A 16,223-nucleotide genomic window follows, 5' to 3' on the forward strand; every position below is an offset into this window, starting at 1 on the left:
ATTTTACAGCCTCATTCCTTCCTGTTCTTGAATTTGACTATTTCTTCATGTTTTGCATTGGACTGTCACTCTGTTTTAGCACACAAATGAGCTCAGGGGTAGTTTGGTATTAAAGAAAAGTGTGATACTGATATTAGAATAGGATTCCACACATTCCAGAATTGATGTTTACAGGTTAATGTAGGTAGGAAAGCTAAATGCTTTCTTTAAATGGCCTCTATTTTCCAGTAACCTTTGCAGCATTTGAAAAGACATAACAGTAATCAGGATAAAGGAAAAGCCAGGTCATACTCTTGTATTAATTGTGGGATTTAAGTCTAATCTGAAAACAGCAAAACACTGGTCTGCCTTTTAGTTTTCAGGGTATTACATCAAATAAAAATTATTTGTGTAAAAAAGAAGTAGCTTGTAGAGAAGAGTGAGGTAGGTTTGTGATTCTGTGAATCCAAAGAGGTGCTCTGCAAAGGAGTTTGTGTTTTGAAAGCAGTCTGGGCTAAAGCTCTAGAAAAGATAATACTTTAGAAGAGCTTGTCTTCACAAATGATTTGTACATGCTGAAGGAAATGAACATCACACTGTCCAGTGATGGAAACAACAGATTGCTAATACTAACCATGGCTACAACTATTCCTAGTTGAAAAATCATGACCCATGTTACTTTCCCCAGGCTTTCATAATATATCTTTATTAATTCACACTTGATTATGTGATCTGTAATTGTAAACACATGTATCATGCTAATAATATTAGCTTCTAGTTCAGTGATAGAAAGGATTTGTCTGTGCTTTTTCTGTCCATGTATGGAGGAAGTTTTAAGAACTGCTAACTTGCATGTGCTTTTGAATAGGTATTTTCTGTAATTTGATCTCAACTCGGAAACTGTGGAAAGTTCCAACAAACACTGATTTAATTCAGATTGCAAGACCATTTTTTGCTCTCCAGAGAGAAAAATAATTATTTTTTTAAGCCTGTGTGAAGATTTGGTGTTTTGTATATAAAATTACCTTGGTGATATGTGTAGAAAACTGATTATTTGAGAAAAGCTCTAAAAAAGGCAGCAAAAATTGAGAACAGTGGAAAGAACAATCAGACTGTCAAACTGAATAACAAATTCTGTTTCCATGAAGACTTCACAAGGAAAGAAAGAAGGTATGAGGCAGAAACCACATTCCAGTACTCACCTCATGCTCATTTTATGCTATCAGATCCAAGGTTGCTTGTTGATTGGCTTGTTAAAAAGATAGTAAAAATAGCGTTGTTTATGTTTCTGAAAATATGACAGCAAATAGAGCAGATCTTTTTGCAGAATTTGGAACTGTTTCATGCAGGATAGATTGTTCAGAACAAAAATTTTCCACACTGTGTTACAAATAAGAGCAGAACACAATGAGGTGTGGAAGCTCGCAATCTGATTGTATTTAGCTGTGACTTTGTCCTTTAATAACTTTTGCACATGATTCTTTAACTGAAGCTGGTTTGTTTAGGTTTTTATCTCTTGGTTTGTCTTTTGGGTTTTTTGTTGTGGTTTTTTTGTTTGTTTTTCTTTTTTTTTTAGTGTAATTTTTTTTTTTTTTTACCAGCAGAAGTGACACAATACAGTGGCTTAGGTTCAGTTCTTGTAAGTAATCAGTTCTGTTGTCTTTTCTGGATTATGCTTTTGTTCTGTTTATATAAATAGGAAAAGGGTTGCTAAGTTCATAAGGCAACTGTAAAAGACAGTAAGAATTTTTTTTTTTTTTTCCCAAATCTTTTTCTTTCAAAGAATTCCTCACCTCTCAAGGTCAGTCTTTTCAGTGCTCAAAATGGCAAGCTCTCTGTGTAATATATGATCTTCAAATAATAGAAGGTGACATATTCAGGTAGTCTGTTGCTTTCTTAGTTTACTAACGACCAGGTCGCTGACCTTTAGCTTGGTCTCGAGCTATTCAATGTTATAGTGAAAACATATATTCATGATTAAAACACATGATAAAATTACTGAAATATCCTGACAGTTCAATAGTTAAAAGTATCTGCAGATAAATGTGTTTAGACACTCATTTTTACATAACTGTGTTTAAGTTTCATGTGTGAAAAATCAGAGGTAGAATTAAAATCTCGTAAGTATAATTATATTATTAAAAAGAAAGACATGAACATTTCAGTCTCCTGAATATTTGAAGTGAGCATTAACACAAATATATTTGTTCTTGAATGTTAAGTAGAGAAATGAAAGGTGTATGATTAATAACAATATGCAGACTTGAAACTAATTTATTGGCGTTATACAAAGGGCAAACTAGGATAGTGTTTGGCCAAATATGTTTACATACTTCATATTTGCATGAATTTATTGAACATGCAGTGTGAAATCACCCATCTTTGCATAAAAACTGGTTAAGCACTTTTTCAAATTTCAAAGCTTCAGCAGTTGAATCTGCTTTCCCACATTCTCCTGTACTGCACTCTAATTGTACTTGGGAAGAGGGCAGTGGATCCATCTGTGTACCCAACACATAGAATCATAGAATCATAGAATCGTTAGGGTTGGAAAGGACCATAAGGTCATCTAGTTCCAACCTCCCTGCCATGGGCAGGGACACCTCACACTAAACCATCTCACCCAAGGCTCTGTCCAACCCAGCCTTGAACATTGCCAGAGATGGAACATTCACAACTTCCTTGGGCAACCCATTCCAGTGCCTTCCCACCCTCACAGTAAAGAACTTCTTCCTTACATCTAACCTAAACTTCCCAAAATTTTTCCTTAAGTTTGAGCCCATTACCCCTTGTCCTATCACTACAGTCCCTAATGAAGAGTCCCTCCCCAACATCCTTATAGGCCTCCTTCAGATACTGGAAGGCTGCTATGAGTTCTCCATGCAGATGATATACTTTTAAAATCAGTAACAATGTCAGGGCACTATAGATACTTCTGTCCCTCCTTTTCAGTGTCAGTTTGTAAAGCTTCAGTGTTCTGATTAACCTTGAAAGCTCAAAGGAGTTGCTTTCCCTTCACATCATACTGTTTTGCATTTTATCAGGAAAATTACGTAAAGTTGTAGCCTGTTGATTGCATGACTGCCTTTTACAAAAGCTGGGCTATATGTTTTTGGTCTCACACTGCAAACTCTGAAAAGATTTAGCTTCATATTAAATGATTTTCCAATGATTAAGAAGTTAGACTCCCTTTTTTTTAATCTTTCTCCTTCAGTGGAAAGTAAAACATTTTTTGTCTCGATTTTTAATGAAATAGCTAAAGAGTATACAAAAATATATTTTATCCTTAATTAGCTGCTTCCTTTAAGTGTTTTGAAGAAGGGTTGCTATTTGACTAAGATCCCTTCCATCTGTCACAATACTTTTGCTTTTATTTTGACTTCCCGTTGCTGTCTTACCAAATATCACATGAATCATTACCATTTGTTTGCCATCTCTTTCGTTTTTCTGTCTCTTCCTCCAAATGATTAAAACATCAGGTTGAATGAAAGGTTGGAAGTACACTGTGATTCACATTTGCCTCATCTTATTAAAACAAATAAACCAACCAGTTATATAATTTAGATGTGCTTGAGCTATAGCTTGCAGATGCTTTTATCAGCTCTGGGCTGAAGAGGTTGTGTGCATTCGGGCATGCACGTACAACTGTTCTTTGAAAGGGACAAACCTCATTAGATTACAGGTGCCTGGAAATAACTTCTAAAGAAATAGATGCCATTTTCAATAAAGCTACTTCCTAATAGGAAACGCAATTTATTATGTACTTTAGCACAAGTGAGCAGCTTTTCTTTTATTAAGATAAAAGTAGCCCCATTTAGTGTCGCAAATATTTTATTTCTTTTAACCTGTTGGACTGAGGATGAATCATAATATTTTTCATTCTGAAAATGTTGAAGAAGAGAGCTTTAGTGATTCTTAATTTACAAAATATGTGCTACACTAGCTTTCAAGTTATTTCATTTACTTGCCATGCTATCTTTTCTTGTACAGAGAGTCAGAAATACTTCATCATAGCCTCAGCTTGATAGAACTGAAGTCAGAAGTTTTTCACAGCTATAGGTTGTGGCAGTGGTGTATATATACTGAATTTCAGTACAAAGTCTCCGCTGTCTTCAGTGATCATGAGGACTAGTCTACAGCCTCTCAGCTCAGTCGCAAGCCATAGAGATGGGTTTCAAATGCATTTCTGTAAGCCAAGAACCAATAGTTTCAATTGAATAAGTATGCACCTGTAGGGTTTTTTGGTGGTGGTGGTGGTTTTTTGTTATTTGTGCTAATGTATTCCTTAGAGGTCTCAGCTAATGCTGCTGTACCTTGTTAAGGACAAGAAAGCAGACTGAGAAACCATCAGTGTGCCGAATCTCTGTTACCTAAAAAGAAAAGGGAAAGAAAGAGAGAAAGATTAAAAAAGAAAACAGAAAAGTGAAATAGCAGCTCATTTCACTGTTGTGAATAAAGTTCTGATCCTTTCTTGTTCAGTTCTGTTCTTACTAATGAAAGAGAAATAAACTTTAAGTTTTCTTTGAAAGCACAAAGAGATTAATAGCTTCACCTTTCAACTATCCTTAGGCCCATTTTGAGTGACGATCAGCTTACATCACTGCCCTATGCATTTTTCACAAAATTACATTAACTGTAGTTAAGAACCCTAGTGACTAAAATGTCCTGGCATTTGCTATTCTACATCTCACAAATTATGGTCATAAAAACTAACAACTAACAATAAATTAATTAACAATTATCCAAACCTTGACATTCTAACTTTCCAAAGCTACCACTGAGATTTCTGATCTTGTGATTAATTTTCCTTCTCATGCATTATTTTGTCTTTTTTTTTTTCTTCTTCTTTTTAACCTGGATTCTGTGGGTTTCTTTCTCATTAGCTATGACATGCTACCATTTCTGGTTTGCTGCTTGCTTGGTTGGTTCTTTTCCCCAAAAACTCCTAAATATAGAAAACACTTTTATCCTTTTACTAAGGAGAGTTTCCCTGAATAGGCTTTTCTCTGATAGCAGTTGATTGAATTCAGATATGACACCACACCTTTGTGGTAGTTCTGCAGATTTTCATAAATGGCAGTATGCTCTTATAGTCATGATGATCACTGTTGTTAGCTTTAATTTTAAAGCAGCTCTCAAAATACAAATTAGAATATGATAAGTTTGCATGTCAAACAACCCCAGTGTCACTTGCATTCAGAGGCAGATATGCATGTTACCATCTAATGGATGATTTATTTTGCAACCTAAGACCAGACTTAACATTTCGTTGTAGATTTTAATCATTTAAAAGGATGCATATAAATAGCAATAATATTTGAGTGGGTTTATGTTTTTATCTTGGAAAATGTTGGACCCATGGAGATATTACTACAGGCTGCCCACAGAACACCAGTGTGAATCATTTCCCAGCTGACATCTCTGTGGGAATTCATTTTAAGCCATATAATTTGTTTCAGCATTGCAGACTTTTATGTCAGTTCAATTTGTTTATTTTCTTGTAGCATTTATGACCTTCTAACTGTTTGTGCATGTTTATTCAAAAGCCTCAAAATGAGTCTTAATTAAAAAGGGTTGATCTAAAAAAAAAATACTCCCTCACTCTGGCTAGAATTTCTGTCATATCAGTCCATAGACAAAAACAAATGAGAATTAGGAATAATGGCATTTTCAGTTGGAGTTGGTAGCTGTGTGATCTTGCTGAACACTGCCATTTGCAAAAGAGCAATTAAAACAGAGACAATCTGCTAATCATGCACAGTTCTGTTTAGAAATTTAGCAGTATTTTCCCAGTTTGTGTGTTTGCTTGACATCCTAAGAATGAAAGGAAGTTTTATGTATTTAAATTCTATATAACATTATGTGAATTTGGGAAACTTCACAACAGCTCAACAATTTGCAGTAGGCTAAAAATGTACTCCAAAGTTGTAAACATTTATAGGAAACACTCCTGTGTGTGTTTCTGTACTATATGTTTATATGTACATATCTATGTGTGAATAGTATATGCCATATTTGTTTTATTCTAAATTGGTTTTAAGCAGATAAACTGCATTCTTTTTTTAACAATAGAGAGTAATGCAACCCAGATACATAAATGAAAGCTGATCAGGAGGCAGAGTCATGCTTATTTCTCGGAGTTTAGGAGTAGTGGCATTTTCACCTTCATTTGCTTGATCACTGTTTGCTGTCATGATTTGTAGGTTTTGCTTGTGATTTTAACCTTTGAATCACAAAGAACTATGAGTGGTAATGCTCCACCGGTATTCAGATAGGAACACTGGCTACACCTAGAGGTGAAGTGGTTCTGGTGGCTTGGACAACATTGAGAAGTTCAGTCATTTCAGGAGTATCTCTGAACAATGAGTATTGAGAGAAACAGATAGGAAGAAGGGAATAGGAATCTGAAAAGCCAAAGGGCCAGCAGACAGATACAGGTATTGAAATGGTCACCACATCATGCTATAAAGTTACTATTTCTCTGCAGAGCCTTTGGTTTCTCTGGCCTCGTTTGAAGTCTTCATATTTCTGAAGTACAGTGCTATTTACCTTGTATACATTCCTCTTCACCAGTGTCATGAACTTCTCAGCTATTCACAGGAGCATGCTGGAGCAAAAGTATGAAGCCTAATGAAATTATTTATCCATCTTGTCCCAAACTCATGAGAGGCTGGTGGGGAATTCCAAAAATACTGTGATTTTTATTTGTTTTTACATGTTGTCACTATAGGCTGTAAAGAAAAGGATATTCAGTTTGCACCTCATACTCGTGACTAATCTTAAGAAAATAAAGGAAATACTTTACAATTCATACAAAATTTTGAACTCCCCTTAGGTATTACTTGATCACATCAGAATCGCTTTATCTATATGATGAATTTTAGGATTTATTTTAAAGTTGATGTGTCTAATGCCTGCTGCGTTTTCCCATACGTTAGGGCAATTAGTCAAACATGTTAATGCAAACATATCTGTTTTATAATAAGCCTAGCAATAATATTAATTCAGCTGCTGAGTTCCTGTATGGCATTTTAAGTCCGTTATCAATAGAGATGATTTAATTGCACTCTTAATGGTCCATCATATAGTTATTTGAGAAACAGGAAGATTTCTGCTTATAGTAGATACTCATAATAAAAATTTTTAAATTATATAAACAAATATCCTCTTACTTTGTAAGGAAGATACTTTGTAAAGCTGCCCATTTCTATTGCTTATTGACTGTGGACACAGAATACAAGATCTGATAGTGTCTTCCATTAAAAGTGAAAAACCTCCTACTGACTTCACTGTTGGATTGGATCCTTAAGCAGTGTAAAATAGAGCTGACTTTTGAAAATGTGCTGCTGTTCATCTTTTATTGGCTGCTACAAGGATTCTGCTTCCTGCAGCTGTATTTTTAATTGAGAATATGTTTTAATAAATATTTTATTTTAAAAGCTATATGAAGGGACCTAATATAGTAAAATAAAATGCAAGTTACTGACTGTAGGTTATCTTAATGTTTAAGAAGGGGAAATTGCGCATAGCACTCATTAACAAGTATGCATTCAGGACAGCCAAAGTGCTGGTATAAATGCAGAGTAATTCTTCTGCAGAGGTATCTGGACAGCTTTAATGCTGTAAATGTCTATTGTGTTTATTCAATATGTGTGGAAGAATTATATGCAACTATAGCCAGTAGTAGCTCTGGCTATCCAGTACTTGATGCAGGTTTTCTTTTTTAATGGTTTACTAAACCTTTGATTTTACCAAGCTCTGTGTCAGAGGTTACTTTTTTCTCTTCTGAATTCCTATATGCATTCTGGTTGCTCTTCATGCATCAGATAAGAATAAAGTCTTTAAAGCCTTACTCAAATTCTTCTTATCTCTCTACAGTGCAAAAAGTCCGTAAGAGTAAAGAGAATGTGGAAAGGTTCTGAGTAGAAGCACTTTAAGTGGTGGGAAAGTTATCATCTACTCTGCCAAAAAAAGCTAGGAAGGTGAAAGAGTAGGGAAAAGGGGCAGGAAAATGTAAGGATGGGAGAAAGTAGAAAAAGGGACTGCACACCTGAAACTTGCAAAAGGAAACTAGTGGTAGAAAAGGAAAAACAGAGGGACACTAGGTAAAGAGTTGTGGTCAACAGCTCAATGTTCAGTTGGAATACAGTAACAAGTGGTGTCCCTCAGGGATCGGTGTTGGGACTGGTCTTGTTTAACATCTTTCTCAATGACACGGACAGTGGGATTGAGTGCGCGCTCAGAAAGGTTGCCAATGACACCAAGCTGTGTGGTTCGGTTGATACCCTGGAGGGAAGGAATGCCATCCAGAGGGATGTTGACACGCTTGTGAGGTGGGCTGATGCCAGCCTTATGAAGTTTAACCATGCCAAGTGCAAGGTCCTACACTTGGGTCGGAGCAATCCCAGGCACAGCTACAGGTTGGGCAGAGAAGAGATTCAGAGCAGCCCTGTGGAGAAGGACTTGGGGGGGTGTTGGTTGATGAGAAAATGAACATGAGCCGGCTTCAGTGTGCACTCGCAGCCGAGAAAGCCAACTGTATCCTGGGCTGCATCCAAGGGAGCGTGACCAGCAGGTCGAAGGAGTTGATCCTGCCCCTCTACTCTGCTCTCCTGAGATCTCACTTGGAGTACTGTGTGCGGTTCTGGTTTCTTCAACATAAAAAGGACATGGAACTGTTGGAACAAGTCCAGAAGAGGGCCATGAGGATGATCAGGGGACTGGAGCACCTCCCGTATGAAGACAGGCTGAGAAAGTTGGGGCTGTTCAGCCTGGAGAAGAGAAGGCTGCGTGGAGACCTCATAGCAGCCTTCCAGTATCTGAAGGAGGCCTGTAGGGATGCTGTGGAAGGACTCTTCTTCATTAGAGACTGTAGTGACAGGACAAAGGGTAATGAGTTCAAGCTTAAACAGGGAAAGTTTAGGTTAGATATAAGGAAGAAATTCTGTACTGTAAGAGTGGTGAGGCACTGGAGTGGGTTGCCCAGGGAAATTGTGAATGTTCCATCTCTGGCAATGTTCAAGGCCGTGTTGGACAGAGCCTTGGGTGAGATGGTTTAGTGTGAGGTGTCCCTGCCCATGGCAGGGAGTTTGGAACTGGATGATCTTAAGGTCCTTTCCAACCCCAAGTATTCTATGATTCTGTAAGTGTCACTGTGACAGAGTGTGCAATTCTACCATCTCCTTTGTTCCCCAGCAGTTCTGATAGAAACTATGCAATGAAAATCAGAAAGGGGTGCGCAGTAGGGCTGAAATTTTATACTTGTCATGTACATTTGTCTGCTTTCAAGTTAAACTTTTCTTTCTCTCAAGTTTCAGTAATCTTGTGTAAATGATGCTTCATGTTTCAAAGAATGCCAAGCATTTCAGAAACTTCAGCATTCATTTGTATAGGTTTAGCTCACACAATTGTTTTCCTGTACATCTGATGAGAATTTTAAAGACTGATTCTGAATAAGGAAGTTAGACAAAGAATACCAAAGCAGGAACAAAAACATCTGAAATCTTACAAATGTTTGCTGATCTCACTTGGACCAAAAGAAGGGTTTCACGTAGACTTCAAGCATTGAGATACAGTTTGTACTTCCAGAATGCATTATATTCTAAAATACAGGTAGTGTTTCATAATTATGAACTGTTAAAGATTAATATGCTTCATAATGTGCAGTGTACAAGGGACCAATTCTTTCTGTCCTACAGTTCAGAAAACCAAGAACTTTTTCTGTTTCCTGCTTAGTAGAAAAAAAAAGTAAAAAAAAAAAATCTTTGCAATGAGAATAGATGCATATAAACTGTTCATGTCCCTGGTGAAGAAAAGATTGTGTTACATTTGTAAATTAGGTGAAAATATGTTATTGCAGAATGTTGTCTCCCAAGTTTTTATAAATCAATGGCTACTGGATAGGTGAGCCTGTTGTTTCTCTCCATCACACATATCTCACTTAAATATCTGCTCCTCACTTGGCTGGAAAAAATGTTGAGAGAGATGTGCTTACATCTTTAACATAGTAATTGTTCAGTTAATCTCATTTATGGGGGAAGGAGGCTATACTTCACTGATACCGATTAAATATCCTATACTGGGTTCTATATAAATAGCTACAAATGTGCACAATGGTTACATTGCATGGTATATTTAACAACATAGCTAAATCAGAAAGTATGAGCTATGCCACTAGTGATGGGAGTGCTAACGATTGCATGCAAGAAGACTTTTGCTCTGCAACTATGAAGGAAATAATTGCTGTTCAGCACTATTCAGTTAAGTTTGCATATCAGTAAAAACATGCACAGAGGCTCCACCTACATTCCTTGTGCCCTAGCACTGATAGGACTCCAGCATATATTAGAGATTTAGAGGGTGTTACAGTATTTGCAACTTGCAAAGTGCATGCTGTTTTCAACAGAGTTAATTTGATCACGGTCTGTTGAAAATGCAATGGTGATGTTCAGGTTTTATTATTTGTTATTATTTTAAACACAGTGTACCATAGGTGGCATTTTACAGGCTACTGCTGCTGAGGTTTTTAAATCTTATGGGTTTTTTCCTCTTTTTTGATTCATTGCAGATATAAATTTATAAAGCAAATGTTTCTTTTTCGTATTTTAGATGGAAGACTTTATTTGAAAACTACTGTCATGTATTGAATTTTTCCTGCTGAAAATACCTGTGCTACGGTAAAGAACTTTGCAGTAAGACATTGGCTCATAAGGAGTTCTGTGGAAACAAAGCATTTTCAAGCCGACTTCCTCAATTTCATTTATCAATGTTCTTCAAAAATGTAAAGAATTCTGCAAGAGTGTCCTCCTTTGGTTATTTCCTGTGGCTCAACCTGGAGACCTAAAGAATGTTTGTAAATGTACAGTAGCACTCTTCTTACAGTGAAAATCTGTGTCTCTGTGCCAGATTATTGTATCCAAAATTACAGGCTGTCAGAACAAGGCTGAGTGTTCCCTTTTTCAAGGAATGCAGACTCTGTCCTCCTCTGATTATTCTGTATTTGAGCACATCAAATGATCCTTCCAGCGGTGTCCAAGTACACTTACAGACTTATCTCATACGGAAACCAGCAAGACAGCTCAGAAATGAACTTGTAGAGGGCATAAGAGGATTCTTACTGAAAAAAAAAAAAAAAAAAAAAAGGTAAAAGAAAAAAAAAATTGATACATTCAGTTTCAAACTATGACTGTGGGTTTTCTTCTAAAGACATTTTTCCACATGCTTTCCAAGAGACCAACACATGTTAGAGTACATAAAGTGAAATGGAATTTTGTCTAAGTGAAAAGAAATGCTGAATGTAAACAAACTGTTTTACTGTTCACCAGTTCTCTTTTCCTAAAATAAAAAAAATACAATAAAAAGAGTAATAATTTCTCATTGTAAACTGGCAGGGGTTTATGACTTTGCTTCTTATCAAACTGTTGGTCACATGTACAGTATATAACACAAATCACACACAGAAGGTATTATGTATGCAGTAGAAACCTAGAGTTTAGGAAATGAAAATTTTAGATAATATTGTTTTGTCACCCTGTTGGTCAGAAGGACACCTTTCTAGTTTTAACGCATGCAGGCATGTAAATATTTGTCCTGGAGTCACAGTATTACTGAATTAGATCTTAAGCATCTGGTAACAAGTCAGAATTCTGTATCAGCTACTTTTATTTATATATTGAGCCCTGGTTAGTGCCCTGATTAGTGCACTTTTAAGAATGGACTGTGGCTGATCAGCAAGTCAAAAATGCCAGAAATATTTTTATATGTTAATGTCATATTACGTCAATGTTGCTAAAAAAAAAAAAAGAAAGCCTAACAAACACTTGATGTATCAGTCCAATTCCACGTAGAACTGAGTGATACAGTTGAAGTCTGTTGTCCCTCCCACCTTGTCTTAGGGATGGGTGGTTATGTGTTACTTTCACTGTCTTTATGAAAACTACAATATGTGTTTTCACCTTTGTGCTGATAACTGGAAGTAAGCTGCAACACAGTGCTTATTACATTACTAAAAATTATGTTCTTTGCTTTGCGTACTTTTGGGTTACCCCTTTAAAGACTGATTTTGTGAATCAGTGCTGTTACTGTAAGTTTTGTGATTATGCTTTCTTCATCTAATGTTTTATGCATTAAAATATTATTTATTACATGGAAACATATCAAAACCTTAAATATCTAAGATGCCTAACTTAAAGAAATATTTCTTTAAAAATAGTTCTGATTGGGTATTAATATTATTTTGTCAAAAAAAAATTGTTTTGTAAACTCTAGCACTGAGCTTCTATAGTTTGTAGGTCTTACTTGCAATACTAGTACACATTTATTTTGTGCAGTTCATATTTAATCCACCACAATCCTTTTTTCACAATAGAAAGATGTATATACAAGTTCACATCATGGTAATTTTTTTAAAGAAATATTGAGCAATATTTTTCATTAAATATTGTGACCTAATACTTTGTAGCAATATTATTTTCTAACCATGATTCTTTCATAATTTTCATAGTTGCTTGTTCACATATGGGATTCTGTACTCCAGTTTTTTCATTCGCAGTCTTTAAAGGGTTAACAGGTGTAAAGTTAGATGGACTTGTGGCAAGCTTTTGAATCATTCATGTCTGAAAGAAAATTAAAAGCCTACAACTGAAATATATAGTAGCATCTACCATTGCTCTGCTCCTTGCATAGAGTCACCTGTAAGTAGGTTTAGTAGTTTTACAGTATATAATTTCAAGACCTTTGGGAATGCCTCAGTGTTTGGCTTGGTACATAAATGGAAACGTTAAGGTTTAAGGGGGAACCAATTTATAAGCTGGATGTTTAGAAAGAATCTTGCTAAAACCAGTGTAAATACTACAGACCATGAGATGTTACTGTAAGTTGAATTTTTTGCCCCTCTTTAGTTATGCAGGTTTTGGGTTGGCATTTTGTTTTTGGGTTTTGATTTGGACTTTGGGGGGGAGGGTGGGGCATAGATTATGAAGAAGTTGTGCTCATGTTATTGTTTATATGCTTTTGTAATCTTAAAGATATTAATGTCTAGTTGTTCTATATTATAACCACATTTGCGCTCTATGCAAGACCTTGGAACAGAACATACTCATCTTCATGTAGGACCTATGAAAATTGTCTATTTTTATCTATATATTTAAAGTTTTCTAAAAATGAAAAAAGGTTATTACGAATTTTGTTGTACAAAATCTGTACAAAAATCTGTTTTTACATCATAATGCAAGAATTGGAAATTTTTCTATGGTAGCCTAGTTATTTGAGCCTGGTTTCAATGTGAGAACCACGTTTACTGTTATTGTATTTAATTTTCTTTTCTTTTCAACAATCTGCTAATAAAACTGTCTGAAATCTCCCTGTGACTTTATTTACAGTTCATATTTTAAATTTTCTGAAATGTATAACATCAGAGGAATATTTACTTTCTAATGGGAGGCATCTAAAAACAATATGTCAGCTCTTTGTAATGTGAGAACAATGCCGAATGATTTTATTTAACATGCAACTGCTTCTATCTCTAATATGAATTACTGTGGTGAAGAACATCATAAAAGCATACTCTGTGGTTATTGTTTAACAAGCAGATTTTCCATATTTTTTTTTCTTGCCAGCTAAGCAAACTGCCCCCATCTACATGATTTATTTATGTACATTTCTCAGTTGATGAAGCTGTTATTTGTACCTTTTTCCTTTATATTGCGATATTCCCATGATTCTTACTTCACGGAGCTTTGTGCTGAATAATGTAAAGTGGACACATCGATGGAACAAAACATATTATTCCCCTAACTGCAAAAATGCAGGGATAATCTAGTTGGTTTTGTCTCAAATCTCCTTCACTTGATAAAATGCATTTAGAAACATTTTCTAACAAACGGCAAGTACTTATACATTTAAACAGGCATTTGGAGAAAGAGTTCTGGCTTAGCATATCTTTAAGTGATATTTATTATTTTTTAAGGTAGAGATGTTTAAGAACAAATTTGGAAGTAAGATATTCTTGCTTATAGAAAATTCAGAAGTCAAAAATTTATAATTGATTGTGAATATTCTCACTTATTGCCATGCCTTGACTGGCCTTGCCTTCTCCTACCCTTCTCTTCATTTCTGAACCATACCTACATGAATGCTTCTGCTTTCACTAGGGAGCAGGGTTGCTTGGAAAAGACTAGATTAGCTTTCTTGGACCAGCAAATTTCATTATTCCTAGATGGCCTCGGGACTACAAATGTGACGCTGACAGGCTTCCTGGGTTCCGGCAGGTTGTTGTTTCAGGCTAGATGATTAGGATTTTGGCTGTCTGTATGTAGGGCAATCACAGTCCCACATGTCTACATTAGTAAGCATCCCAACTGTGCCATAGCCAGCTCCCCTGCATCTGCATCCTCTCAGCTCTGGCACAGTTGAAGTAGGGAAAAAGTAAACTCATTAATCTCTCAGTCCAGCTCATGCCCGAAAATGAATGATCTCTGTAGTAACAGGCTAGCAACCAACCTGTGTGATTTAAAGCAACCCAGGGAGTATTTTGTTTCAGCAGGGAAGCTGAAAGAAAAGCTTTCTAGCCTCACATAAGTTCCTCTCTATCTCCATTAATAAATCATTGCTTTATCCATTCACAGTAGCTGGGATTTAAAAGGACCAAGGCTTCATGGGCCAATAGGTAGTCAAATGCTGGAGTTCCTAGTTACAGTAAAACTAAGCTCTGTCGAAGCTCAGGTCAAAATCAAGTAGAAGCCACCGTAACTGCATCTTGCCTATATAACTTCATAAACTTCATAGCAGGTTATGATCAGATCCTGAAGAAGTTTGGAGATGGCAGCTAGATGCCTTAAGTTTCAGGAGAATCCTTGAGGAACCAACAGACTCAATTGAGGAAGATTTTTATATTTATTTTAATTTTTGCTATGGAAGGCTATTTGAGGTTGGGTTTTGACCTGAAAGGTAAACCACTTTATTTGTTTAAGGTGCTATAAATTCTTGAAAATTGATTTATTTGTTATTTGCTTACATGTTATTTGACACAAGACTGTGCAATAAACAAAGACTGAGGCCAAGATTTTCAAGCGTAGTTGCTGACTGTAGGTACCTTCAGTTTTGTTGGCCAAACTTCAGAAAGTTTGTTTTCAGGCAAACTTCAGTGCCTTTCATAAGAGAAAATGCCCTAGCTCAAGGGTTCTTTGAAACTCACATCTTTAATAGCTGCTGCCTGACTCACACACAAGATACTGAGGAATTTATTATTGTACCTTTGCTTGCGCAAAAACTTACCCTGATCAGTGACTGTGGTTCCCCGACCGCCAGTATTACACCATTTCAAGCAGAAGACTCTTCTGTAAAAAGCTTCATTTTTAAAGGGAGAGGAAACAAAGGCTTTCTGAAATTCAAACTCTTACAAGGGGTCATGTTCAAAAGAAAAGATAACCTAGGCACCCAGAGAACTTGAAAGCTTTGCAGATGTTCACCCAAAGGTCATACACTACTGTTCAGTTTGGGAGAATCTGTACATAATCTGTGGATAAACATGATTTCTTCACCCAGGTTATAGTAACGATTGTCATAGTCCAGTGAATTGGTTAATCTATAATTTTTTATCATAAAGACAGAGCTAGATTCATCTTGCTGTATGTAGCAAAAGGACAAGAATAAAAAGATACCAGTTGCACCAAAGGAAACTCCAACTGGATATGGGGAAGGGGTGTGGGGGGGTGTGGGTGTGGGTGTGGGTGTGTGGGTGTGGGTGTGGGTGCATCAAAATAAGAGTGAGGAAGTACTAGAAAAGTTTTCCCAAAGAAGTTACAGGATCTCTGTCTTCATTTTCAAACCTGAGGTGACCAAGGCCCTGAGGAACTGGATCTAGATTTGCCCAGTTTAAATGTTAGCCTAGCTAACCTTCAGAGGTCCTATCCAACCACTGTTTTTTATGGTTCTAGATCAACCAAATGGTGCCCTTAGAAGCATAACGCTTTCTGTTTCCAGTTTAGCAAGGAGCAAAATTTTGATCCTATAAATAGCAGCTATCAGATCTAGAATAGAAATTGCTTGGATATGTTTAAGGTTTCACAGCTTTTTGATCTTCCGTATCAGGAAGCCAGAAGAATGAGCTGCAGTAGCAGCAAGATATGAAAGAAGAGACAGAAAGTGAATACAGAGAGAATAAAAAAAAGCACCTATTCTAGTGCAGATATAGATAATTAAAATAATAAAAATGGAAGCTGTAGCAACTTTGTCCATTAGTTCTG

General features: G+C 36.2%; 1 protein-coding gene across 6 annotated transcripts in view; it reads left to right on the top strand.

Moving 5' to 3' along the window:
- The window catches only part of DACH1 (dachshund family transcription factor 1), a 375,827-nt gene extending 362,488 nt beyond the window's left edge, over window positions 1-13,339 (top strand). For all 6 annotated transcript variants that reach the window (XM_061445288.1, XM_061445286.1, XM_061445287.1 and 3 more), the window contains one exon: window positions 10,588-13,339. Coding sequence is in view for 4 of the 6 variants with exons in the window: in XM_061445286.1 (XP_061301270.1) it covers window positions 10,588-10,625 (38 nt within the window). In the remaining 2 variants the exon portion in view is untranslated. The remainder of the gene's footprint in view (window positions 1-10,587) is intronic.
- The last annotated feature ends 2,884 nt before the right edge of the window (window positions 13,340-16,223 follow it).

Source organism: Pezoporus flaviventris, unplaced genomic scaffold (assembly GCF_033815535.1).
Source record: "Pezoporus flaviventris isolate CSIRO_AGI_PZ_B2104156 unplaced genomic scaffold, CSIRO_AGI_Pfla_v1 ptg000003l, whole genome shotgun sequence".
NCBI classification, from domain to species: Eukaryota; Metazoa; Chordata; class Aves; order Psittaciformes; family Psittacidae; genus Pezoporus; species Pezoporus flaviventris.